Source organism: Danio rerio, chromosome 17 (genome assembly GCF_052040795.2).
Source record: "Danio rerio strain M-AB ecotype USA chromosome 17, GRCz13ab, whole genome shotgun sequence".
Classification (NCBI taxonomy): Eukaryota; Metazoa; Chordata; class Actinopteri; order Cypriniformes; family Danionidae; genus Danio; species Danio rerio.
Window position 1 is genome coordinate 35,701,379 of NC_141037.1, and position 27,480 is coordinate 35,728,858.

Here is a 27,480-nt window from a genome sequence, read left to right on the forward strand (position 1 = left end):
TATTATTTAGTTTTATTTTTTGTGTTGAGTTATGTTTTTTTCTGCTTTGCTCTACTTTCTTCTCTGTTTTGTTTGTTTTTTTGTATTATGTGTTGTTTTAGTCTTTTATTTGCTTTGTTTATTTTTTTGTTGGCATTTTGTTTTTTTTTCTGTTCTTTTTTGTTGTTTTACTTTTTTTTGTTTATTTTTTGTTATTTTATTTGCTTTGTTGTTTATTTTTGTTTTATTTTGGTTTAATTTTATTTTGTTGTTATGTTTTTGTATTACCTTTTTGTGTTGACCTATGGTTTGTTTTCTGCTTTGCTCTACTTTTTTCTGATCAGTTTTATCTTGATTTGTTTGTTTTGTTGGTTTGCTTTTTGTGGTTTTGTTTTGTTTCATTTTTTTTATTTAATTTAATTATTTGTGTTATGTGTTGTTTTATTTTCATTTAACTTTTTCAGTTTTGTTTTTGCTTTGCTTTTTGAAGTTTTGATTAATTTTATTTTATTCATTTATCTTGTTTTATTTGCTTAGATTTTTGTTGAATTTTACTTATGTTTTATTTTGTTATAATTTTGTTTTTGTTTCACTTCTTTGTGTTGAGTTTGGTTTGTTTTTGCTCTGTTTGGTTTGTTTTTGTTGTTATGCTACTGCTTGTGGCTGTACTATGCAAATCTGACATTACGATGTTTTGATTTTCTGCTATAAATATAGTGATATTGATGGGATATATACAGTACATAGGCAAGGTATTGTATAATGATGGTTTGTTCAGTAGACTGTAGCTTATGTAGCTAGAAATATAGGTAATATAGCTAAAAATATATAGCTTAAAGGGGCTAATAATTTTGACCTCAAATGGTTTTCGAAAAATTAAAAACTGCTTTTATTCTAGCTTTCTCCAGAAGAAAAAAATATTATCAGACATACTGTGAAAATTTTACCAGATGACTTGAAAACTGCTATCTAAAAAGAATTTTAGAATTTATTTTGAGTGAAATGATTTTGTAATGAAGTGAATCATTCATAAAATGTCAAAAAACAAAATAAAAAGTGTTTTTTGGGTATTCAGGGCAGTCAAATAGTCGTCAGCTTCAGAATTTGAATAATCAAATGTAAAATGACACTGCAAAAGTCTTTGCTGTTTGAATAATTCAATAAAATTATTCTTTGTTAAAGATACAAATGGTAAAATTTCTTGTGTAAAGTAAAAAATAATTTCTCAATACTTTGAACACTGTCAGGCCTTAAAAACACATGCAAATGAAAAACTTTTACTGTATTATAGTTAAACTCTACAAAAACTACACAATTCTCATGTGTCTGTTTCTCCTAGTTAACTATAATCATACCTCAACATTGCAGATCCTGCAATGTGACTATTGGGGATGTGCACATTGTGATATCGATGCTGAAACGATATATTGTGCATTACCTATTTTAACAATAAAGGAAATTATTTAGTGTGTGTGTGTGTGTTGGTCTAAGAGACAGTTTACCTGCTTGCCCTCTCTGGAAGTGTAATAAATGGACATTGACAGCCGGATGACCCTTTACCCCGAGCCCACTGCACCTCCACCTCCTCTCTCTGTTCGATTGATGAATGGAGAGGAGATTGAAGGTCAGCTGAAGGAGAGAACAGGCCATTACTACATAGCCCTGTCATTGAATCTGACAGGTGTGTGACAGTGGTGGAGGAGATACATATTGCATCTGGCAGGGCCTCTGCATTTAATTTAATCATTAGTGTGTGTGTGTGTGTGTGTGTGTTGTTAAAGAATAGTGCAAGGAATCAAATCAAGGACATTTAGTGGTTTACCGTAGGCCTGATTGATTCTTGTATTTTACACTAACTTTGCATTTATTTTTTATATTTACATCAGTCCATGCTGTATTTTATAATATATTTTATTTTAGTTTAATTTTAGTTATTCATTGATTTGGTTATTCTAATGAATAGGCCGAAATTTACCATGCAGCCTTATCTTTATTTTCTGCAAACCTGTTTTGTTTTGATTTGATTTGATTTGATTTGGTTTGGTTTGGTTTGGTTTTATTTGTTTTTGGTCAGTTTTGTTATTTAGGTTTATTGTTGTTTAGTTTTTTAGTTTAGTTTTGTTTGTTTTGTTTTATTTACTTTTATTTTATTTAGCTTTGTTTTATTTAATTTAGTTATGTATTAAATTATATATTTTTTGTTTGTATTTTGCCTTGGCTTTATTACGTTTTTGTTAACTTTTTTTTCTTTCTTTTTTACTTGTTTCGTAGTTTTTTTTTGTTTTGCTTTGTGTATTTCCTTTTCTCCTATCATTTATATTGCCTTCCTTTGTTTTTGTTTGTTTGTATTCCTTCTATTCTATTCCTGCTATTTTAAATTTAGTTTTGTTCTATTCTCTTCTTTTCTGTTCTTCTATTTTTATCTGATTCACTTTCATAACTTAAAAAAAACACTAATTATTTTCTCCTTTTGTGTAGCAGTCTTGCAAGCGTCTCACTTTAGAAATGTGCGCAGTTGTCAATCTGGCAGTGATTTTTTTTTTTTCTGCATCCTTTCTTGAATGTTACTCTCTAGAAGTCCGGCCCAGCACTCGCTTTACAAATGCTGTTTGTATGTGTTTGCCCTGCTCATGGCTGCCGTGTTAACCCTGGTCTTCCCTGTTCCCTCTCTCCCTGCACCAGGCCCGGCTCACCTCCTGCTCATCCACTTATAGTGTCACAGAGGTACAGCATGTTTTAACACAGCACCGCCCGTCACCCTGCGTTTAACCACGCCCCCTCTCCGAGACCCTGACAATCATTGCTCAACATCACCCTGTGATTAACCACGCCCCTCTCAGAGACCTGGCCAATCATTACTCACTCATCTCACACGTGCACAAGCTCATCCATGCGGAGCAATTCATTTTTTCACCTTCAGTAGAGCCTCATAGTTTGTTGGTGTGTTGGAGTGTGAGGATTGTGTGTGTGATTCAGTTCATTAGATTCTCATCGGCTATGAGCTTCTTTACCATATATAAGGATAAAGTAATGAGATTTGTCAATTGGATAAATGTTCAAGATAAAGTGTAGAATTTCATAATTTCTATATAAAAAGAAAGCTGCAGTAAGCAATGTTTTTAAATGTTACTTCCACTTAAAATTAAATGGATTAAATATGATGATGATGATGATGATTATTATTATTATTATAGATAATGTTAGACAATTGACAATCATAAAAAAATAATAATAATAGTATTATTATAATAACAACAATAATAATATTAAAAATATAATAATAATAATAATTATTATTATTATTATAGATAATGTTAGACAATTGACAGTCATATAATAATAATAGCAGTAAACATAATAATAATAATAATAATAATAATAATAATAATAATAATAATAATAATCATCATCATCATCGATATCATAATGATAATAATAATAATAATTATTATTATTGTTATTATTATTATTATTATTATTATTATTGTTATTATTAATATTGTATGACTGTCAATTTAACAAGTTAGACAATTGACAGTCAATAATAATAATAATAATAATAATAATAATATTGTTATTAAAATATAATAATAATTATTATTATATTTTATTATTATTATTATTATTATTGCTATTACTATTGTTATTCGTATTCTTCTTCTTCTTCTTCTTCTTCTTATTATTATTATTATATGACTCAACTGTCTGACAATATCTATAATAATAATAGTAATAATAATAATAATTATTATTATTATTATTATCATCAATAATAATAATTATGATTAGAAGAATAAATAATAAACATTTAATATTGTTATTGTTACTAATAAACTATAAGCTTTAAAAAAAAAATTGTAAAATGTTGTAAAAAGTATATAATAGCTATCATATTTTATCCATTTTTGACAAGCTTTATTATTTCAAAAAGTTTTTAAACTTCACTTTGCACTTTATTTTCCATGCATTTACTGTAATATTAAAAGTTAATGAAATTGCATATTATAAAATTATGCACATTACAGAATTATGCATAACGTGTCATTTAACCCTGAACAGATCTGTTCATAAGCCTTACTTTACATTAACAGTAAACATGATGTAAGATTATGGCAAAAAGGTGAATGGCGGCTGAATTGCTTACCGCAGCTTTAATAGCCACCAAATGAACACCTTTCAAGACTTAAAAGCATAGTTCACCTACAAATGAAATTGAGTGCTTCAGGCATCTTTTCATGTTGAAAACAAAAGAAGATATTTTGAATAATGTTGAAAACCGGTGGCCATTGACACCCATTATAGGAATAAAATTACCATGGGAATCGATGGCTACCAGTTTTCCAACATTCTTCAAAATTTTTCTTTTTGGTGAAGATAAGAAAGAAACTCCTCCTAAAGGGTTTGAAACAAGTACAGTGTGACTAAACAAGGATTTGATTTTCAATTTTGGTCGCACTGTCCCTTTAAGACTTTTTTTTTTATCTCTCATGATGTTGTACTGTTCTGCAACGCTTCTAGTTTCACCAAAGTTGGAGGGCATACAGAAACTAGCTTGTTTTGTTGTAGATCAGATTTATGCTGCAGCTGCTTTGCTCCTCTTCAGTTGCGTAGTAGTAGTGGGATTATTTTGCTCTTATGACTTTCAGCCTTATTCCCCCTCATGTCCTCCACATCAGTGTTAGCTGAGAGTGTGAATGTAAGTGCGCGAACGTGTGTGTTTGAGGTGAGTTACTGTCCTATGGCTTCCTCCAGGCCTCACGGAGAGAGTTCAGGGCTCACCTGGATGATGTCATCTCGCACAAGTCAAGGTACTCTACCTTGGACCAGGTAAACAGACCACCCTTTCTGCCCTACTCTTCACATTAACCAGCACTCAGTCAGTCACACATACACACACATAGAATGGAGTCTTCCCTCAGAGTGTTGCACGTGGCCCATGATCATGTACAGCAGGCCAATTTGTTTTGCTATAGCTTCGACTTCTTGTCTGAATCTCTCTCTCTCTCTCTCTCTCTCTCTCTCTCTCTCTCTCTCTCTCTATCTCTCTCTCTTTGTTCTTTTCCAAATTCTGGTGATCTACCTTGCTTCAGATTTGGCTAAATATATTTTTAACAACATATTTAATATTTCTTTGGCAGTTTGCGTATTACTACAGGTTACCTGAAAAAAGTCTTGTTGCCTATCCAAGTTTTAGGAACAACAAATAATAACTTGATTTCTAATTGATCATTTGGTATCAGAAGTGGCTTATATGAAAGGCAAAGACCTCTAGATTACACTTATTTTACCCAAACAAAATATGACCATGCCTTCATTTTTAATTAATTAATTAGGACAGTAACAAAAACTTGTCACTTAACAGAAATAATGCACAGTATTGAATGATGAATATCAGTATATAATAGAATCAGTATATTGAATCAAGTCATGGCGCAGTGGAAAAAGATTTAATATTGTGTATGACTTCCATGAGCTTAGAAGACTGCATCCATTCATCTCTGCAATAACTGAAATAACTTATTAATAAAGTTATCTGGAATGGCAAAGCATTCTTGCAGGACTCCCAGAGATCATCAAGATTCGTTGTATTCATCTTCAATGCCTCCTTCTTCATTTTACCCCTTGTGACTGGGCTGGCCATTCATGGAATACCCTGATATTCTTTGCTGGAACTTTGATGGGGAGGCTGATGTATGAGCAGGAGAGCTATCCTGCTGAAGAATTTCCCTTTTCCTGTGCTTTGTAATGTAATGGGCAGCACAAATATCTTGATTCCTCAGACTATTGATGTTGCCAACCCCTTTGCAGATCCAACCACTCCATTTTTCCAAATGATCAACTAGAATTAAAGTTATTATTTGTTGCTCTTATATTTGGCATCAACAACAAGACTTTTTTCGGATAATGTATATCAATCATGTAAGCACAGCAAACATTGTACACCCCAATATTCTTTTTATCACCCCATCTCTAATTAATATATATCCTTTTTAAAATTATCAATCAATCAAACTTGATTCATATTGTACCTTATTACAACAAAGAGGCTGCCCAAAGTGCTTTACTGTATTAAAAACAAAAATTTAACTTAATTAAACATATAAGATATAATTAAAACAAATATAATAAGACAGCATTTTGTACTATTGAATATCAAAAGCAAGTCTATTAAATCAAGTAAAATATATTAAATCAGGTTTGCAAGTCTGCGAAGGAGATTGTGATATTAACCTATTCAGAGATTGTTATATTTGACTGAATTCTTTTTCTATTCTTTTTTTTTTTTAAATAATATTTGTACATATTTTCAGTTTACATATTACCACGGGTTACACAGTATATAGCAATCATGTAAGCACAGTAAACATTTTACATCTCAATTTCCCTCCTATCACCCCATCCATGCAGGGGAAAAATGTAAATAAATCAAGTACCAATAATAATAAATAATAAGAAAAAAACAATAGCCTAGTGGTTAAAGGCGCCAATATATGGCACCATGGGGCTCATGGCGACCTGATTTAGATTCCCAGCTTGAGGTCCTTTGCCGACGTTTCCAATGTCTCTGCTCCCAATACTTTATTATCTGTAACCTCCACTGTCCCAATTAAAGGTGAACCCCCCTAAAAAATAAATATTAAAACATTTTACTATTTTGCTATATATTTCTAAATATAAATATAGTTACAAACAAAGGCGATAACATTTCTATGAAATATTTCTGACAAAATAACAAATGTATTTATTAATTAACTGTTTTGAAGTTAAAACATTGATATTTTGTTTTATTATATTAATGAACTAATAGACCTACATGATTATTTTACCTCCCTTTTGAAATAGCGTTTGTCTTTATGAAGCCTTATAGACCATTTTGGAGGATGTAAACAAAAACAATGGTCCCAACATATTTCCTGTTTCACATTTTTAATTTCTATAGCTTCAGGAACTCCAAAACGGTCCACATATTGGTATATAATGATATGTTAGCCGTTTTGAAATTAAGTTATGATTGAATTGCCTCTTGTTACAGTTATGAAATAGTTTGATAACAAGCAGGAAAGGTTCATGGGCCAATGACATGACTACATTGAAATGGTCTGTAATGCTGTCTTGGTAGGAAGCTCCCTAGGTATTGGAACAGAGCCTCTGTCTCTCTCTGTCTCTCTCTCCTTCTCTCTCTCTCTCTCTCTCTCTCTCTCTCTCTCTCTCTCTCTCTCTCTCTCTCTCTGAGCAAATAAAATGGCTCACCAGCACTACAGCTGTTAGTCCCCGTACTGTCTTATCAATCATTTCTGATTGGTTAATCACAGAGCGGAGTTCCTCTTATTGGGCCTGACACTCACTTGTTAATAATTCATTCCTCATTGCTGTTTCCCAATTACTCCATCTTCATTTCACCGCTTGGGGGATTAACTCTCATCTGGCCGTGTGCTGACACATCATTCTCCATCCTTTGCGTGTTTGTGAGCACATGTTTTCAGTCCACTGACTTCTTTAGTCCGCCTCTGATTTAAAGAGACCTGATGGCTCTGCATTGCGTTCATTGCCTCCATCCATTTTTTTCAGTCCTCCTTGTGATCACTGGTTGCCTCTCATCCTTATTCAGGGCTCATTCTGTCTGTTGATAGATGAAAGAAGCTTAGATGGACAAATAGAAAAAGGGGAGGAATACAAAAAAGTGCAGATGTACAGTTTTCCTTGCCTTAATGTACACAACTTTGTTCAAAAATGTCTGGTTTGCAGAATTCTGCTAGTGAGCAGCATCAATTGAAGTTTTTTGAAACATAAACTGATGATAAAGTTGTTCAAATAATCTGCAGAAATGACCCAAAGTGTTGTATTGAATACTCATACATGTCTATAAACTGAATATGTAATACACATGATCACAATTAATTGTACAGTATTTTAGTTAATGCAATTAATCTTTATTTATTTTGTTTATTTATTTATTTTTACACAAGTTTTAGGATTAGTTAACCACATTAGTTATTGTAAAACTGTGAATAATACAGGGTTCCCACGCTTCTTAAAAGTACTTTTATTTCAGACATGGATTCAAAGGCAGTCTTTCAGATGAGACGTTAAGCCGAGGTCCTGACTCTCTGTGGTCATCAAATATCCCATGGCACTTCTCGTAAAGAGTAGGGCTATGGCCCTTACCCATCATGGCCTCTCAATAATCCTCATCTACAGATTTGTCTCTATCACTGTCTCTCCACTCTGTCATAGCTGGTGTGATGAGCGCACTGGCACTGTTGTCCTGTGGCTGCTGTTGCATCATCCAAGTGGATGCTGCACACTGGTGGTGGTGTGGAACGACTGCCTTCATGATTGTGAAGCGCTTTGGGTATATGCCCAAACACAATGAATATGCTGTATAAATACACATTACATTATATAACAAGGCCTTGAAAGTACTTAAAACAAACAGGTCCTTGAAGGCTTGTTTTAATTATTTGTTTATGGTTTTATTTCAACAATTGTACTCAAATAAAAAACAAACAGAATAAAATATCTGAAAAAAAATCTTAAATTAGAAATCTTAAATTTAAATCTTGTACAGCAACACTGACAAATAATGCACATTTTATCTCTATTTTAGAATCCGCGTTTGAATATCACCAGTATAGAATTCAACAAATTTTCTTAAAGTTCTTTAAACATCCTTTTTTTTAATGGTTTAAAATTATTTTTGTATTTTTTTCTGTAAATTTTTAATAAAAGTGACATGTTAAGTATAACTTAAGACTTTCGTATGCTGAGGTATGAATCGCAAAGGTGCTTGATTTAAAATTAATGATGCTTTAAAATGTCCTCAAATGTGCTGTTCGTGAATGCGTGGGAACTAGGATTGTAGTATGCAGGATTTATTAATCTCATGTTTTTACTAATACATAATACAGATCAAATTGAATAATATCAGTTAACAGATGCTCTGTGAAGTAATAGGACAATTTGTTTTAACTCTCACTATGTTCATAACTGATGCAATACAAGATTTGAAACATTAAATAATGAGATATAATTGTATTTTTTTCTACTTTTTTATTTATCATAATATAGTGCATTCATTTTATATACACAACCCAACAGAAGTCTTATTCAAGATTTAGGAACAACAAATAATAACTTGACTCATAGTTGATCATTCGATGACAGAAGTGGCTTATATGAAAGGCAAAGGCCTCTAGATTACGCTTATTTTACCAAAATAAAATATGATCATTCCTTGATTTTTAATTATTTAATTAGGACGGTAACATCTGACTTTGCTTAGACAAAAGTCTTGTCACTTAACAGAAATAATGTACAGTATAGAATATAAAGTCATGCTGTAGTGGAAAAAGAATTAATATTGTGTATGACTCGCATGAGCTTGGACGACTGCATCCATACATCTATGCAATTACTCAAATAACTTATTCTTAGTCATCTGGAATGGCAAAGAAAGCGTTCTTGCAGGACCTCCAGAGTTTATCAAGATTCTTTGGATTCATTTTCAATGCCTCCATCTTACCCCAGACATGCTCAATAATGTTCATGTCTGGTGAATGGGCTGGCCAGTCCTTGACCTTCTTTGCTCTCAAGATCTTTAATGTGGAAGGTGAAGTATGAGAAGGAGCGCTATCCTGCTGAAGAATTTTGCCTTCTGTGGATTGAAAATATAATAGGCAGCACAAATGTCTTGATACCTCAGGCTATTGGTGTTGCCATCCACTCTGCAGATCTCTCACATGCCCAAACCATGACTTTTCCTTCACCAAACTAGACTGATTTTAGTGAGAATATTGAGTCCATGTGGGTTCCATTAGGTCTTTTGTCATATTTGTGATATCTGGGATGCAGATCAACAGATGATTCATCAGAAAATTCAGCCTTCTGCCACTTTTCCAAATGATCAACTAGAAGTCAAGTTATTATATGGTTTTCTTATATCTGGTATCGACAACAAGACTTTTGTCAGGTAGTGTTTATGTACAGATGTAAAATAAAAGTACAATTGTTAACTTTTATTCCAGTTGCCTTATTTCATTAACTTTAAGAAATATGGGTCATGTATTCTTCAGCATTATGTGTAACAGGGATAAAAATAATTTTGCTTATAAGTATTGATATGAATTGCTAGAATTTCTCTTTTTTATGTTGAAAGTAAATGGCATAAACTATTTTCTCAGTTAAGAATATTTAACCAACCATAATGCTGAGTTCAAACCAAAAGCAAAAATGAGTATTCACGTGAGTAGATTAAACAAAGTCAATGCAAATCCGCAAAGATAAGCAACTTCTGCCGGGCAGTGTAAATGATGTGCAGCAATTTTGAGCAGAAACTCAGTCACATCTTCCACACAAGGTCAAATTATTCAACTCCAGTGGAAAATTAGCTTAAGGTGAAAAACATCCTGTGAGTTAACTAGAGCAAGTGCTCCATATTTGGTGAGAACCCAACATAATAAATAGCGTTTTGGCTACTGCAGCCCTGAAATCATATAACCAGCTCTCATGTTTTCATCTTCATACATTCTCCATCTTTAATCTCTCACATGTGTGTGCATGTTGTAACATTCACGATCCCTTCAATCCTCAAATACTGTATAATAATGTAATACACACAAACTCAGGTGGCCATCAGCACTCTGACACTCCCCACCGGCAGTAGTAGTGTTTTCTCGGGTGTCCTCTGAATTATCACAGCAACAGAAGTGTGCCGTTGTGATTTTTGCTGATTGTGACATTGTGCCTCTTCCTTGCTAACCTTTGCTACTGTATTTTCCTGGCTGGACGGCATAAATCCCATCTAAACATTAACACCAGGACCTAATGGCGTCCAGTCAGATGTCTCTTCACCTCTCATTTGTTGTCATGTCAGCTTGTTGTGTGTAAAACTAAGCGATCGCTGTCTTAGAGAGCCTTTAAAAAAAAAAAAAAACAACCAAGCAAAAAAATTCATTCGGTTTTCTTTTTTTGGTCTCCCAAAGCTTCTCCTTTGCTCTGTCTGTTGTAAACCCTTTTGTTTCTGTTCATTGCCAAAGCTCCACTCTAGGCTGGAGGGGCTCAAAGATGATCGCAGGAACCATAGGACCTTCGACTCGCGAGTAACTATTCCCAACCCACGCAAAAACAAAATCAAAAAAAAAAAAAAAAAGGAGCTGCTTCCATCCGCAAACTCTGCTTTGCGTCAGGAGTCCAAACTCCTTGCTTTTTACACTCTCCTTCTCTCTCCTCGTCTCTGTTTCTTTCCTTCTCTCTCATTATCTTGTCTGTAGACGTCGCTCTTTTTCTAATGCTCTCTTTGTTTTATTAGCCGTTTGGTGTGTTGGAGTCTCTTGTGGACATTGAGTTCTGTTTCTTAGATCTTTTTTCTCCCGTTATTTTCTGTTCTTTTTAAGTTCGATCTCCATTTAGATGCAGTGTTTTTCTTGCTGTTTGCTGTATGTGAGCTGCGCCTCATCGTTTTCTTCCTCTTCCTGTCTTTCTCTAACTCTTTGCTCTGTGTCGATCATTGATTTTTGTCGTGTTGGTGCTAGTCTGTTGTAACTGGATCGTGAGTAGAAAAAGATTTGGGACTTGCTTGTTTGTCTCCCCCTATAGGCCAGGGGCATTGCGTCTCAGCACGAAGGACACATAAAAGGGCTCTTTTTAACACTTTCATGCAGTAAATCAAAGAGTTAATATTCTGTCAACTTCTAGCCTCAAGTCAATGTGTATTTATTTGCATGGAATTCGATTGCCCTGTCATACCATTACTCTTGGCCTAAGGGAACTCCTTACTTTATGATACTTTGTATTGGTAGATTCCACAGTTACAGCTGAATGTATAATCAAATTTGCTATTATTATTATTATCTTAAAATGTTCATGGCACAGAAATGCGGGTTCAAAGGGGGCAAAATTAAACCGAATGGGTGGGAGTGATTGAAGAGAGTTTCATCATATGGAGTTTTAAGCTGTTAAAGTCAACATGAAATCTTTTATTTTTCCTGTATACACTGTAGAAAATTTTCTTATAATTTAACGGTAAAATCCTGGCAGCAGGGTTTCCAGCGGTGAACCGTAATCCTACAGTATAATACTGTGTTCTAAATTAAATAATAGTAATGCATTTTTCTAATTACCTATTAAAATACCTGTACTTGTGTAAATGCACAAGATGAAATTTTAAGTGGCACCAAATACAGAAGAAAAGAAAAATAAGAAGAAGGGGGTATTGCAATGCACAATGTTTATAAAATGGCCAAGCAATTAATTAAATTACTGGTCATTAAAACATTGGAACATTTCCCTAAATACACTGACTAAGAAACAGGAGGTCAACAGGTCAAGAACATGCCATACCATATTTATTCAATTGTCCAAATTTGGTACAGCCAGGAGTGGAATGTGATCTAAAACATAGAGAGTATACATTCATCACATGCAAAAAAATAAAAAATAAAATAATAATAATAATAATAAAATGTAAAAGGCGCATCTTATTAATGACACCACAAATGTGCAAATATAGATGACGTTCATCAAATCAAATTTGCAAAAGAGGTTTTATATACTTAGGGTAGACACTTTAATTTTTCAAATATCAACATTTGTGATATTATTTATTTGCTTACTATGAACATTGAATGAACATTTTGTCTGATTTCATGTAAATTAAGAAAATATTTTAAGATCACTACTAACATAAGCTGAGATGCTTCTAAGGTTGAACTTGACCTTTAATGTCCAAGCTCCAAAAATTGCAGGATATATAAAAATTCTAAAATTATAAAATTTCCCTTATTATACCAGCTACAACGGCAACATGGCTGCACACAGAAGTAAGGAGATGCACAAATTAGTATTTTTACGAAATACTTCATTATTACGAAGTTTTACAGCAAACAAGCACATTTTAATATATTCATAACCACATTCGTGTTTTATCGTCATTTAAAAAAAAAAGAAAAAAAAAACCCTGCTAAGTACATTTTTGAGCTTATTGCCGCGTTATATAATTATGATAACATGACATCGTTGCCTTCAATGATTTCATAAAGATAAATACCAAAAAAAAAAAAAAAACGCAGCTGGAATAAATACAGCAGTCGCCATCATCAAAATCATACGAAGCAAGAGATCGCAAAGACATATGATGACGTGTGCTGTTGTTGTAGTGCTGTCCCATTTCTTAGGGCTAAAATTTGAAGCCTTTCCCCTTTGACACTCTGTTTCAAGGGCCAAGGGGTAGGGTAAAAAAATAGAATTGGGATTGGGCCAATACATTTATTCAGAACCACCCTTAAGAGGCATAAGATTTGAGTAAATGTATATTTTATTTAACGTGCATATTGTGAAATTTGCCACATACTGTATGTTTGTTAAAAGTCAACTGATGCATGTAGACTGTTGAATTAAAAATATGTATACAGTTAAAGTCAGAATTATTAGCCCTTCTGAATTATTAGCATCACTGTTTACTTTTCCCCAACTTCTGTTTAATGGTGAGTTTTTTTAAATGCATTTCTAAACATAATAGTTTTAATAACTCATTTCTCATAACTCCTTATATGGAGTAATACATGAAACTCCTTATAACTCCTTACATGGAATAACCTTTCCATGATGACAGTACGTAATATTTTATTAAATGTTTTCCAAGATACTAGTATCCAGCTTAAAGTAACATTTAAAGGCTTAACTAGGTTAACTAGGTAAAGTTAGAGTAATTAGACAAGTCTTTGTATAATGATGGTTTGTTTTGTAGACTTAATAATATTGGCCTTAAAATGGTTTAAATGAATGAAAACTGAATTAAAAACTGATTTTTTTTTTCTAGCAGAAATAAAACAAATAGGACTTTCTCAAGAAGAAAAAATATTATCTGAAATACTGTGGAAAATTTCTTGCTCTATTAAACATCACTTGGGGAAATATTTGATAAAGGGAAAAAAATCACATAATGACTTCAACTGTATAATTATGGATATTGAAGGCCAATTATTGTGACCCAAGACAATTCCTGGTGCATTATATCATTGTCCGCATCACAATTATGCAAAAAAAAAAAATAAAAATAAAAAAAAAATATTTATATATAAATGTCCTGTGGAACCATTGATTTTCACTTCAGACTGTTGTTGGATGCTCTAAAATGCATCACATAAAAGATTAAAACATTTCATGTTGACTTTAATGTCTGTTGCATCAGATACTTTTCAAGAAATTAGTTGTTTTGGGCATCATAAAGTTACAACTTTCCACACTCGCTATAGCATTATTTCAAGACCATGATGATAATGATAATAATGGCAGTAGGACTGAAAATGTTGTTTTCATTTGGTTCATTTTCAAGCTAGTTTCTTTTGGTTGTTTCGTCTGAATGTGTAGATGATCATTCTGATCTTTATGAATCCTGTCAGTGGAATGCTAACTCTCCTGGACGGAGGATGGGGCTCCTTTTGTGCTCTAACTCTCTTCATGTCTCTCTTTTTTTGTCTTTCTTTTCCCCAATTCCTTTCTCTCTCTCTGCCTCATTCCCTCTCATTCTGTCTCTCTCTCTATATCTGTAGGTGCAGTCACGATGCAGCAGCAAGGAGAATATCCTGAGAGCAAGTGGGTGACCGATTGGCCATTTTCACTCTTTGCACACGTTTGCGGATCTGAGAGCATGTTTAAGTTCTCTCTCTCTCCTACTTTATCTCAGGTCACAGCGCTGTAGACATCACCAAGGTAGCTCGGAGACACCGCATGTCCCCGTTTCCCCTTACTTCTATGGACAAGGCCTTCATCACTGTGCTGGAGATGACTCCTGTCCTGGGTACTGAAATCATCAACTACAGAGGTAAGACTCTGTTGCTCATATATCATCCACATGAAAGATAATATTCATAGTTTATGAATGTCAAACGTTCTTTTTGTTGATAATGCTTTAAATTAGTATAGCGATTCATATTTATAAAATATTGTATAACGTATTTAAAAAGAGACAAACTTGGTGAAGTAATTGTAAACGGGTAAAAAGGTACAATGTCACGGAATTATGAGTTTTGTGGATTAAGATTTGCTGTGTAAATTGAGCCTATTATGAATGGTAGCTTATTATTAATAATAGAACATTGGATTATTAATGGATTGGATTACAGATCTGCTTTTTAAAAGGTGTACACTCACCGGCCACTTTATTAGGTGCAGCTTACTAGTACTTTGTTGGACCCGTTTTTGCCTTCAGAACTGCCTTAATCACTTGTGGCATAGGTTCAACAAGATACTGGAAATATTCCTCAGAGATTTTGGTCCATATTGACATGATAGCATCACACAGTTGCTGTAGATTTTGTGGCTGCACATCCATGATGTGAATCTCCCGTTTCTACCACATCCCAAAGGTGCTCTATTGGATTGAGTCTGGTGACTGTGAAGGCCATTTCAGTACAGTGAACTCATTGTCATGTTCAAGAAACCAGTCTGAGATGATTTTGTGTTATCCTGCTGTAAGTAGCAGTTAGAAGATGGGTACATTGTGGTCATAAAGGAATGGACATGGTCAACAACAATTTTCGGGTAGACTGTGGCATTGATATGATGCTCAGTTGGTACTAATGGACCCAAAGTGTGCCAAAAAATGTATCCCCCACACCATTACACCACCACCACCAGCCTGAACCATTGATACAAGGCAGAATGGATCCGTGATTTCATGTTGTTGATGCCAAATTTTGACCTTACCATCCGAAGGTCGCAACAGAAATCGAGACTCATCAAACTGGTTCCCCTCTGACCTCCAGCATCAACCAGGCATTTGCGCCCACAGAACTGCCGCTCACTGGATATTTTCTCTTCTTCAGTCCATTCTCTGTAAACCCTAGAGATGGTCATGCGTGAAAATCCTAGATCAGCAGTTTCTGGAATACTCAGAACAGCCCGCTTGGTACCAACAATCATGCCTTGTTAAAAGTCACTTAAATCACCTTTCCTCCCTATTCTGATGCTCGATTTGAACTGCAGCAGATCATCTTGACCTTATCTAAATGCCTAAATGCATTGAGTTGCTGCCATGTGATAGGCTGATTAGAAATTTGCGTTAACAACCAGTTGGACAGGTGTACCTAATAAAGTGGCTAGTGAGTGTACATTGAGTTAGAATTAATGCATTTCATTTTAAGCACAAATTGGTACTTGTAACATGTTAAAAATGATTAAAATATGTAGTTCTTAAATTGAAATGGCCAGTTTTGCTAGTAATATAAACTATTGGCATTTTACAAATCTGTTTTCGGTATTCTAGTTTACTCCATTCTCTGAAAAATGTTTGGTTCCTTATACATTGTTTATAAACCAGTTAAAATTAAGAAGCAACAGAATTAAAAAACAACAATGGATCATTTTAAAGTGTCATGCATGTTTAGTATTAAACAATCAGACTCATTTAAGGCAATAGTCAACAAATTGGGGGATTGCACACCCAAATCTCAGCATTCCTGTCATCATTTATTCACTCTTATGTTGTTACTATTACACTTTTTTTCTTCCATGGAACACACAATTCAATTTGAAGAAAGTTTTTGCCGATCTTTTGGTTTTAAGTAACATGTCAAGAGCCATACAATCTATATTCAAAATTTAAAAAAAAAATACTGTGAAGAGCTTTTTGTTTCAGCGAGACGCTATATAGAGGCCATGAATAAAATCTTTTGTTCTCCTCGGAAGAAGCAAAGTCATGCTGGTTTTGAAAGGGGGCAAGGGTGAGTCAATGATGATGATTTTTTTTGGGTGAACTATCCACTCAACATGAAATGCTGTGCCTCAGATGGTACCAAAATGGGTTCTCATTGGCTGTTGTACTGTGTGTATATAGGCCAGTAAGCGCTGAAGGCATATAGTCACCAAGCTCTTTGCTTTGCTGGCTTTCAGCTTTTTGCTTTTTCATCTTTCGTGCCTGTAGCTCCTCATCTGTCACACATCTGTTCGCTCTTTCTTTCGCCCCATCATCTCTCCATCTCTTTGGCTTTAATCTTTTCATCCATTCTGTCCACCATTCCATCCTCTGTTGTTTTTTAACTCGCTGACCTCCTCTCAAGCTTTGATGCCATTGTGATCATCTGGTCCTGTGGTCAATTTACACACAAACTCAGTATTTTTGGAAGATTTTCAGTCACTCACAGTTGCTTGATCCACTTGAACATCACGAGTGGTCCAATCCCCCTCCGAGTTAGATAACATTCCATAGTTTTTTATTTACTTTATAGCTGGCATACCTATAGCTGTTTAGCCCATGCTATTGTTTTTGATGGCTCTTCCTTGGTTTTTCATGGCCATCACTAACACAGAGCAGCCACCCTTGCATGTGGATGTGAATTGTGTCGGGATTTCAGCTGGGCGTTAATTACGGTCCATGTTGTGGGGGAAACTGGCAATGCCCATTCGCTAGTGAAATGTGCCCAATGCGTCTGGCAGGGCCCTATACAGGTGACTTGGCCCCTCTACCACGAAAAGGCATCTGGCGCCAGAATGGCTCAAGTTGGCGGAAAATTCCTCTCTGCACTGGCGCCGAAGCGAAAGCAGAGAGGAGAGCCCTGGCCAATGCTGCCCACACGCCAAAGTATTGCACAGGTCAGTGAGCACCTTACCGAGCATCTTCATATCCGGCGCACACCTTCGATCATGCCTGATGCTCATCCGGCCCAAGAAATGTGTGGAGTAGTCATTCATGCCACAGTGTCATTTCACCTCCAGACCAACAGGGGGCGATTGAGAGTTGTTTGCAACTGCGGATGAGAGGGTGGAAAAAGAAACTCATCAAATGCTGTGTCCCAATTCAGGGCCTGGATCCCTTCATAGATACACACTTAAAACCATGGCTCTCTACATCCATGAAGTTCGAATCAAGCATTTTTAAATGGCACACTTTTACCCAGGGGTGTAAAAACTCTGTCCTGGTCTGACTGTCCTGTAGAGTTTTGCTTCAGCTTGCCTTAACACACCTATTTGGAAGTTCTAGTATGCCTAAGAAGACCTTGATTAACTGGTTCAGGGTAGAGCTGCATTAGCTGTTTATAAGTTCTTGTTTACACTGAAACTTAAAGTTCACACTAAGGGCTTGGCGACAGTTAGGTAGTTCGTAATTAAATTTGCACCACGTCTTATACGTAATTAGTATACTGTAAAAAAAAAAGTTTTATCAAATTGTTGTCATTGTTTTTATGTTATTTTAACTTATTTTAATAAGGTTTCAACTAAGATTTTTAAGTTATGCAAAATATTTTAAGTCCGTTTGATTCATGTAAGTTGAGATAATTATAAAAGCTAATTTGATTCAACTAAATAATTGTATGCAGCAAGAGTTTTTTTACACTGTAGTCTCACTGAATGATGTAATACCCAATCAGAAGCCTTCACATTGGTGCACGGGAAAATAACTTGATAAATGCATGTGAACTGATTATCAAGTTATTGAAATCAAAACATTAAACTTATTTTATTTGATGCTTAATAGGCTACACATGGTGGAAGCAGTCAGGAAGAACTTATCTTTATTAATTGAAGGATACAAACAATACAAAACACTCCGACAAAGAAAATTTAATGAGACTGTCACAAACCGAAAAGAAATGTGAGATTTGGCAGTACATAAACAAAATAAAAGCAAAAGGCTGTGAGCAGAGGGAGATTAAGGAACTGGAAACTTGTGGTTCTCCCGTATCAGCATCAGTCCATTAATTTAATATAATCTTGCTGTCATTTGTTCCACCCTTATACATGGGTAAAGATATCTGTAAATCTTATTTACATAGAGACCCCCCCCCCCCCCTTCACCACTTGTCGATTTATGTACATAATATGTAGCATTGATTAATCATTAATTACTTAAATTGGAATTATTTTATAGATTTAAATAATTCCCAAATAATGTTTAAGGGAGTTTTTTTCAACATATTTTAAATCATAATAGTTTTAATAATTAATTTCGTTACCTTAGAATTATAAGGTTCTATCTAGTTATTGACATATTTATTATAAATGACAATTTAATTAATTTATGGGATTCTTTTTAATAAGTTGTTTACATTTTAAGGCTTTTTATTTAAAAACAAATGTTACACACATACTGTTTGCTATGGTATGCAAAAACTTTGAAGCTCAATATCTCAAAATCCTTCGGAACACAGATATAATTTGCGGCAGGTTTCTAATAACTTATTTCTTTTGCCTTTGTCATATTGACAGAGCATATTTTTTTAAACTTATTTTTCAAGATATAAGTATTCAGCTTAAATTTCAATTTAAAGTCTTAACTAGGTGATCATGTAAGCTAGGCTAGATAATTAAGTTGGCAGGTAATTGGCTTACAATCGTTTGTTCTGTAGAGCATAGACCAGTTCAACAAACCTGTCTGTAATCATTAAGCGCTCATGAAGATCTTATCTAACTAGTCCAGGTGGAAGATCAGCAGGTTCTCCTAGTTGGATATATTTATGCTTGTGAACAGGGCAACTGGGCTTGAAAACACACCAATAAATAAATTAATTAACAGTCCAAGATTGTCTGAACAGTTCGTCACCTTGGAATTATAAAGTTCTATCTGCGTTTTGAAGGATTTTGAGATATTGAGCTTCATAGTTTAAGCATTCTATCGCAAACAGTATGTGTGTAACGTTTGTTTTGAAATAAAAATTCTTAAAATGTAAGCAACTTATAAAAACATCCCATAATGTACATAAGTATTCATTTAAAAAGAATGTCAATAATGTAATTTTGACAAAAATGTCAGATAGAACCTTATAATTCTAAGATGACAAACTGGTTTGATAATGAACATTAGGGCAGTTTGCTTGTAGTGAGAAAGAAATTTTATCTAACGGATAGTTATGTTCAATTTTATATGTGTTGTGTGAAAAGCAGTAGTGTTTGTTTATCTAATGCCTCTCAAAATCAATCATTTGTCAATCTAAAACAACATGACAGAATATATTAAGAGTTCAGATACAAAAGAGCATTTGATCTTCTTTAAAAAAAAGTGTGTAAGATCAATGTGTTGGATCAGTAATTTAAATTTTATGGCATTGAATAGGTCATTTTATTGCCTTTAAAAGGAAATAACTCAACATAAATATGAAAGCCTGAAAATACTCTATTTTGAAGAAAAATTCACATGACACGTAAAGGCTTTTGCATCTGAACTCTTCATATATTTAAATAGATGTTCATAAACATATATTTAACAAAAAACTAGCAATAGCTTGATTCTTGTACAGAATGATAATGTAATGCAGTGTAAATGTAATTTCAAAAAGTCAAGACACTAATTACTTTTATGTGTCTTCAACATATTTTGAATAAGTTAATCAAGTTTCAACTACATTTTTAAACTTATACTGCATGTTTAACTTCATATTTTATGTAAGCTTAGATGACTAGAAAAGTTAATTTGTTTCAAATAAAATAATTTAAGCCAGCAATCATTATTTTTACAGTGTATAATGAAGAAAACTACATTATGTGTGTAGAGCTGTTTTATCAATTTTGATGGATGACTGATAGTAAAGGATTGCTGGTGTTACAGGGAATTTCTCATTGACAGATTGAATCATTTGATTTTTATCCGTATCCTAACCCTGAACCTTCTACTACATAATCAAATGACTCTTTGAAATGGGTCATCCCTCAATGCACAATACTCATTCAGTCTTGGGATGCAGACTATGAATTCGGACACAGTTATGGATTGATCCGAGCATGGCTGAATCACAATTTGTATACTTTTGCATACTTGTACAGAAAGCATTGATTTTATACTTGTAAGCAAGAAGCAGGCTAGTTCAGAGTTGTCAGAAACTCAGAAGTAATATCCACACAAGTATATTTCAACATTACACACTACTGTGCCAAATTGGTATTCAGCTCATTAGAGCCAAGTGATTCATTGGAATCTTTTGTTGTTGTTTTTTTATAGCTTCTTTTACTCATTTGGATATGGCATGGTTGTCATTAATAGTTAATTTTTGGCTATATCTATATAGTGAATGGCCTAGATTGGAGGTGCTTTGTTGGCATTTCAGAAGAAGCCAGTGAACTGATCATTCGCAATGTGTTACGCAACATTTAGAGATGTACTGTATGCGCACTTGCGTACAAAAATCAACACTTCCAAAACCATTCAAACTAATTTGAGCTTTTTAAAGCAAACATTCAGCACACAAGCGTTCCGACATTGCCTCTTTTCACAAAAGCCACCAGCATCTCAAATGCCGTGCCTTTAATTTATTTATCAGTAACAAGTGTGTAGAGCTTCGCTGTTTGCTGACAGATAAAAGTGATGGATCTTCAGCTCATTGCGAGCACAAGGAGGGCAGGTCCAGATCAGCGTAAATAGAGGAAATATCCTCACCCGGCCAAGTAATGTCGCTCGTAAATTTTTGGAAATGCGTTGTTCATACAACAGGATGGGTGTAAGTTATGAGCGGCTGTCTGTTTTAAAACCTCTCTCTGTCACCTCGGTTAATAAAATGAATGTAAAATGTATAAATGCTCTCAGCCTTGTAGAAGATTGGCCATTTACAGGATGCTGAGGTGGGACTGTCTGTTCGGCTGGATATTGATTTATAAGCAGGAGTTTTCAATGCGCCGGTATAAATTACCAATAACCTGTGGGTTTGCAGATGTTGTTGTGCAAAGCTGTATCCGTCCACAGTTAAAGTAGTGACATTTGGATCCATTACAGTTTTTAACAGTGGTAATTAAATTGCTGGATGGCAGCAAATACCCTTATGCTCACTTCTGAAGTTAGTCAAACTAATTTTCAGATGGGCAATTTGAAATTTGAACTACATTATTATTTAAAAACTATTGAAAAGTAAAGAAGTGTTTTTAAATTTATAATGGATTGGGATGTTCATAATGACTCTCTCAATCAAAGTTTTTAACAAAAAGATACTTTAATTTGTTCTCTAAATTGCACATGTAACCAAAAATAGCAAAAACTAAAATGAGAGGGCAGAATTTAATTTTATTAAAGGGGCAAAACTAAATCAGTGTCATCAGTTGAGGGCATAATAAGGCTTTCTTCAGATAAAATCCACCTCTCTGCAAAGCTATAATGTCCACAGTGTTTTGTTTTAGGATTGAAATCATAGCATTTTTCGCTGGTTCGAGCCTCGGCTGGGTCAGTTGGCATTTCTGTGTGGAGTTTACATGTTCTCCCCGCGTTTGCGTGGGTTTTCTCTGGGTGCTCCGGTTTCCGCCACTAGTCCAAAGACATGTGGTGTAGGTGAATTGGGTAAGCTAAATTGTCCGTATGTGTGTGAATGAGAACGTATGGGTTTGCGGCTGGAAGTAAAACATGTGATTCATTTCCACTGTGGCGACCCCAGATTAATAAAGGAACTAAGCTGAAAAGAAAATGAATGAATAAAAGAATCTTAGCATTTTCATTATTAGATAAATTTTTTAAGAGAGCCTGGTGTGATGCAAAGACTAGAATTGCATTACAGACAGATTACAGGGATGGTTGTAAATTTAATGAATCGTTAAAGGTGCAGTAATGATTGTCTTCAGACACATTTTTTGTTGTGCTGGTTGAAAGTCTCTTCACATTCCAATAGTAATGATTAAAATAAATGAATTAAATGTGTTTATATGTATTTTTATTTTCTAGGTAAGGCATAAGACTAAAAAATGTTCATCCAATTAAATATTGTCAGGCCAACATTTTGCATATATATATATATATATATATATATATATATATATATATATATATATATATATATATATATATATATATATATATATATATATATATATATATATATACATATATACACACACACACACACACACACACACACACATATACATATATATATATATACACACATATACATATATATATATATATATATATATATATATATATATATATATATACACATATACATATATATATATATATATATATATATATATATATATATATATATATATATATATATATATATATATACATATACATATATATATATATATATATATATATATATATATATATATATATATATATATAAATATACATATACATATACACATGGGCGAGGCAGTGGCGCAGTAGGTAGTGCTGTCGCCTCACAGCAAGAAGGTCGCTGGGTCGCTGGTTCTAACCTCGGCTCAGTTGGCGTTTCTGTGTGGAGTTTGCATGTTCTCCCTGCCATCGCGTGGGTTTCCTCCGGGTGCTCCGGTTTCCCCCACAGCCCAAAGACATGTGGTACAGGTGAATTGGGTAGGCTAAATTGTCCGTAGTTTATGAGTGTGTGTGAATGTGTGTGTGGATGTTTCCCAGAGATGGGTTGCGGCTGGAAGGGCATCCGCTTCGTAAAAACTTGCTGGATAAGTTGGCGGTGCATTCCGCTGTGGCGAACCCGGATTAATAAAGGGACTAAGCCGACAAGAAAATGAATAAATGATAAATGATGAATAATAAAAAAATTGTGTGTGTGTGTATATATATATATATATATATATATATATATATATATATATATATGTATATATATATATATATATATATGTATATATATGTTTGTGTGTATGGATATATATATATATATATATATATACACAAAACAAAGAACAAATAATGTTTTTTTAGGGTTACAAGTTATGAGAAGGTTTAATATCCAGCTGGTTAGTATTATAAACATTAATTTGCTTTTTTTTATTTATTTGTATACGATTAAAGTTAATTGAGTGTTAGATAGCACAAAGATAAAATCCCCATCAAACTGCACAGATTTAGGAGCACTGTTCATTTGAGACGACAGCATTTGGTTTGGACTTCAGGCTTTACATGTGGTCTGTTTACGGGCCTGTGCTCAGCTGTGTGGAGCAGATCTGGGCTTGCTGTATTGTAGCTGCGGGGAATCGTTGCAGTTTCACGGTGACTGGGTTGTCAGCGCTCTGCGACGCGTGCTTGTGTACTCATCTCTGTGTGTAGATAACACCGTACCCATCTGTTTGATCTCCCAATCCAGACACGCGCTATATTTAGAGCCTCGTCAGATGTGCTGTTTTAGAGAAATAAGTCTTTTCTAATCAGCCTCCAACCGAGAAGAGGCCTCATTAGCATCAGCTCGCTCTCCCCTTTCTCATGCTTTATCTCTACAAGAGCGCTTTGCACTCTCTCCCTCTGTCTTTTTTTTTGGACTCCGTTTATTCTCTCTTTCCTTCTGGCTCTGCCCTATTCTTCATTTCTCTTTCTCTTTCTCTGTCTGCCTACTGTCTCTCTTTTCTCTTCTTCTTGTCATGTGTGGGAGGGCGCTTGTTCCTGCCCCAAGAGATCTTGCTGATTTGTGTGTGAGTGTAAGTGTGTTTGGTGTTCAGAGGAAACGCCACATGTGTTTCAGGACATACTCTCATCCACATTTCATACCACTGCATTTAAACTGTGTGTGAATTCTTGGCTTTTGTATTAAATCTTGATTTGCAGTAATTTATTTCTTTATTAGTGTTTTGGTGGGATAAATAATCGCAACGTTAACAGCTATTTGCGCAGCAGTGCTGAATGTTTGTTGATGGTAAGTTCATTGACTAAACAAAAAAGAAATGCAACCTTTGCAACAAAACTAAATGGTTATTATTTTCATTATCGTGATGTCTGGAAGATATCCGCATGGGGAAAAAACTAGTAATACTATGTGGTTCAACATGCTTTTGAACCACATAGTAAAATGTATAATGTGTACAACTCTGTTAACGATTGCTAGCGAATATAGGAATCTGATAAACTGTAATAAATGCTGTAAAATTAGTGTAAACTGGTGCATTGTGATAGTGTATTATTATAATGTAGAAAATTGAAGCCTATTGAATAATTTTTTTATTACTAACAGTTGTATCATACCACAGCAACAATATAATTATTACGACAGATTAATTCAAGTAATTATCTATAGTATGCTTCCAAACACTATAGTATTTACTATAGTATTTTTTCATGTAGCGTAATAGCTTATACAGTATCTATCGCCTCTGACTGGCAAATATATTTTAGTTTAGTTGAAAACTCAGCCCTCTTCATGATATAAGGATCATGCTCAACATATGTAGTTTTTCTCTATTTACATCTACTTTGAAATATGGTATTTCAATAAATTAAATTAAAATACAGACTTTCATATATGTCTTTCATTCAGATTTTAACTTCCTGTCCATCTGAATTTCACACTGTATGTATATATATATATATATATATATATATATATATATATATATATATATATATATATATATATATATATATATATATACACACACACACACACACACACACACACAGTTGAAATCAGAATTATTAAACCCCTTTGATTTTTTTTTTTCTTTTATAAATATTTCCCAAATGGTGTTTAACAGAACAAGGAAATTTCACAGTATGTCTGATAATATTTGTTCTTCTGGAGAAAGTCTTATTTGTTTTATTTTGGCTAGAATAAAAGGATTTTTTGATAATAATAAAAAAAAAAACGCTTAAAGGCCAAATTATAAGCCCCTTTAAGCTATATTTATTTTCGATAGTCTTCAGAACACACCATCGTTATACAATAACTTACCTAATTACCCTAACCTGCCTAGTTAACCTAATGAACCTAGTTAAAATGATTCTGTCTTGGTAGGTTTGAACACCACTTCAAACCCAACGTTTTCATTATCAAAAGAGACGGTCCCACTTTATATTGAGTGTCCTTAACTACTATGTACTTGCATCAGAAAATAAATACAATGTACTTGCTGTGTTCATAATGTATTTGAGAACACTTGTGGTGCTTTTGAGTTGGTATAGAGGTTGGGTTATGGACAGGTTTGGTGGTATGGGTAGGTTTAAGGGTGGGTTAAGTGTAAGGGATGGCCAACAGTGTATTCACAAATGTAATTACAGAAGTTAATCACAGATGTAATTACATGCAGGTATTTAATCAAGCATAAGTACACAATAAATACATGTATTTACACAATAAGAACATTGTAACAAACTATTAATTCCTGTGTAAGTATATATTAGTTAAGGCCACTTAATATAAAGTGGAACCAAAGAGACTATTCCTGATTAAAATATTATTCTTAATGTAAATTCAAATAATATCCGCAGGGTGTATTTTTATAGCAGTGCTAGCTTCAAATAATAATACACAAGTAATGGTTGAATTTTGTGCCAGTGTGATGTAGCTTGAATGTATGCAGTGTTAGTAGGTTTAATAGTTATCATTATGCTACACTTGCCTGTGTGGCTTGTTAAGCCAGTCTATTTTTAATGGAAATTTTAAAAACTGCTTATATTTCAAAAGTGTTTTATTTATTTGGATAATAGAATAATAAATAATAGAGTATTCTTTTGTGCCAGTGTGTAGTAACTAAGTATTAGTTTGTGGTATGCTAAGCTAGCAAGCTTATTTACAACTGAATGCTAAATTAGAGGCTTTGTTGACTAGCGGTTCGCTTAGACACTAATCTTTTAGCTTTTAATCTACCGGGATAAACATAGAACAGTAGCTTTTGCTTGTTTAATACAATATGTGATGTAATATTCATTCTTTGTTATATTGTATTTGTTCAGACACAGGGTAGGCTCCTCGTTTGTCTTGTCTTTGCATTTCTGTTCATTTTGTACGGCTGCATGTGTGCATTTGCTTTCTCACGTACAGTAGCTTTTGCTGGCTTCGGATCTGGACATAATTTCTCTCTTTGATGTATATATTTATATATATTTAATACAGTGATGGTTAAGTTTAGCATAGCTTTTTTCTTCCTTTTTTCTGTGTTTGTAGATGGGATGGGTCGAGTTCTGGCTCAGGACGTCTATGCCAAAGACAACCTGCCACCTTTCCCTGCGTCAGTTAAAGATGGCTACGCTGTTCGTGGTGAGTACTCGTTTCTGCCAAATGGCCTCTTTTCCACTAAAATCCTGCTGTTTTCTTTCCGTACTTTTCCTGGAAAATTTTAAGCATCTCTCACTTTGTATTAGTTTGATTACACTCATTTAGTAGCCGGACAACCACAGAACTGATTATATAACTACACAATCTGCCCTTGAGCAATCATTTGCACATCACTGTTTTTGTTTACAAGTCTTAGGGCTTGTTCACACTGCCATGACATTACAGGCAAACACACACACATACTGCACACACATAAAACGTGTCCCCAGTAGGGAAATTTGTCTTGGACCCTAGGCCCACATGTTCATACACTGAGCAAAAGCAGACAACACAAATCAAACACCAAACATTCAATAATCAACACAAATATTACATAATTAAAAAAAAAAATAATAATAATAATATATATATATATATATATATATATATATATATATATATATATATATATATATATATATATATATATATATATATATATATATATATATAATTTTTTATTTTTTATTTTTTTAACAATTATTTGCTTATATATGTGTATGTATATTTATCTATTTATTGATTAATTTTAAATTGCATTATTATATTTATTTGTCACACC

The 27,480-nt window shown here is 33.8% G+C and overlaps 1 protein-coding gene across 27 annotated transcripts in view; it reads left to right on the forward strand.

Annotated features, from left to right (window-relative positions):
- Positions 1 to 27,480, forward strand: part of gphna (gephyrin a) — a 170,532-nt gene that overhangs the window by 113,968 nt on the left and 29,084 nt on the right. For 5 of the 27 annotated variants that reach the window (XM_087289152.1, XM_087289158.1, XM_087289160.1 and 2 more), the window contains 4 exons: positions 4,732 to 4,806; positions 14,529 to 14,571; positions 14,663 to 14,800; positions 26,769 to 26,861. In XM_087289152.1, the coding sequence (XP_087145278.1) occupies positions 4,732 to 4,806; positions 14,529 to 14,571; positions 14,663 to 14,800; positions 26,769 to 26,861 (349 nt within the window). 27 annotated transcript variants of the gene reach the window in all.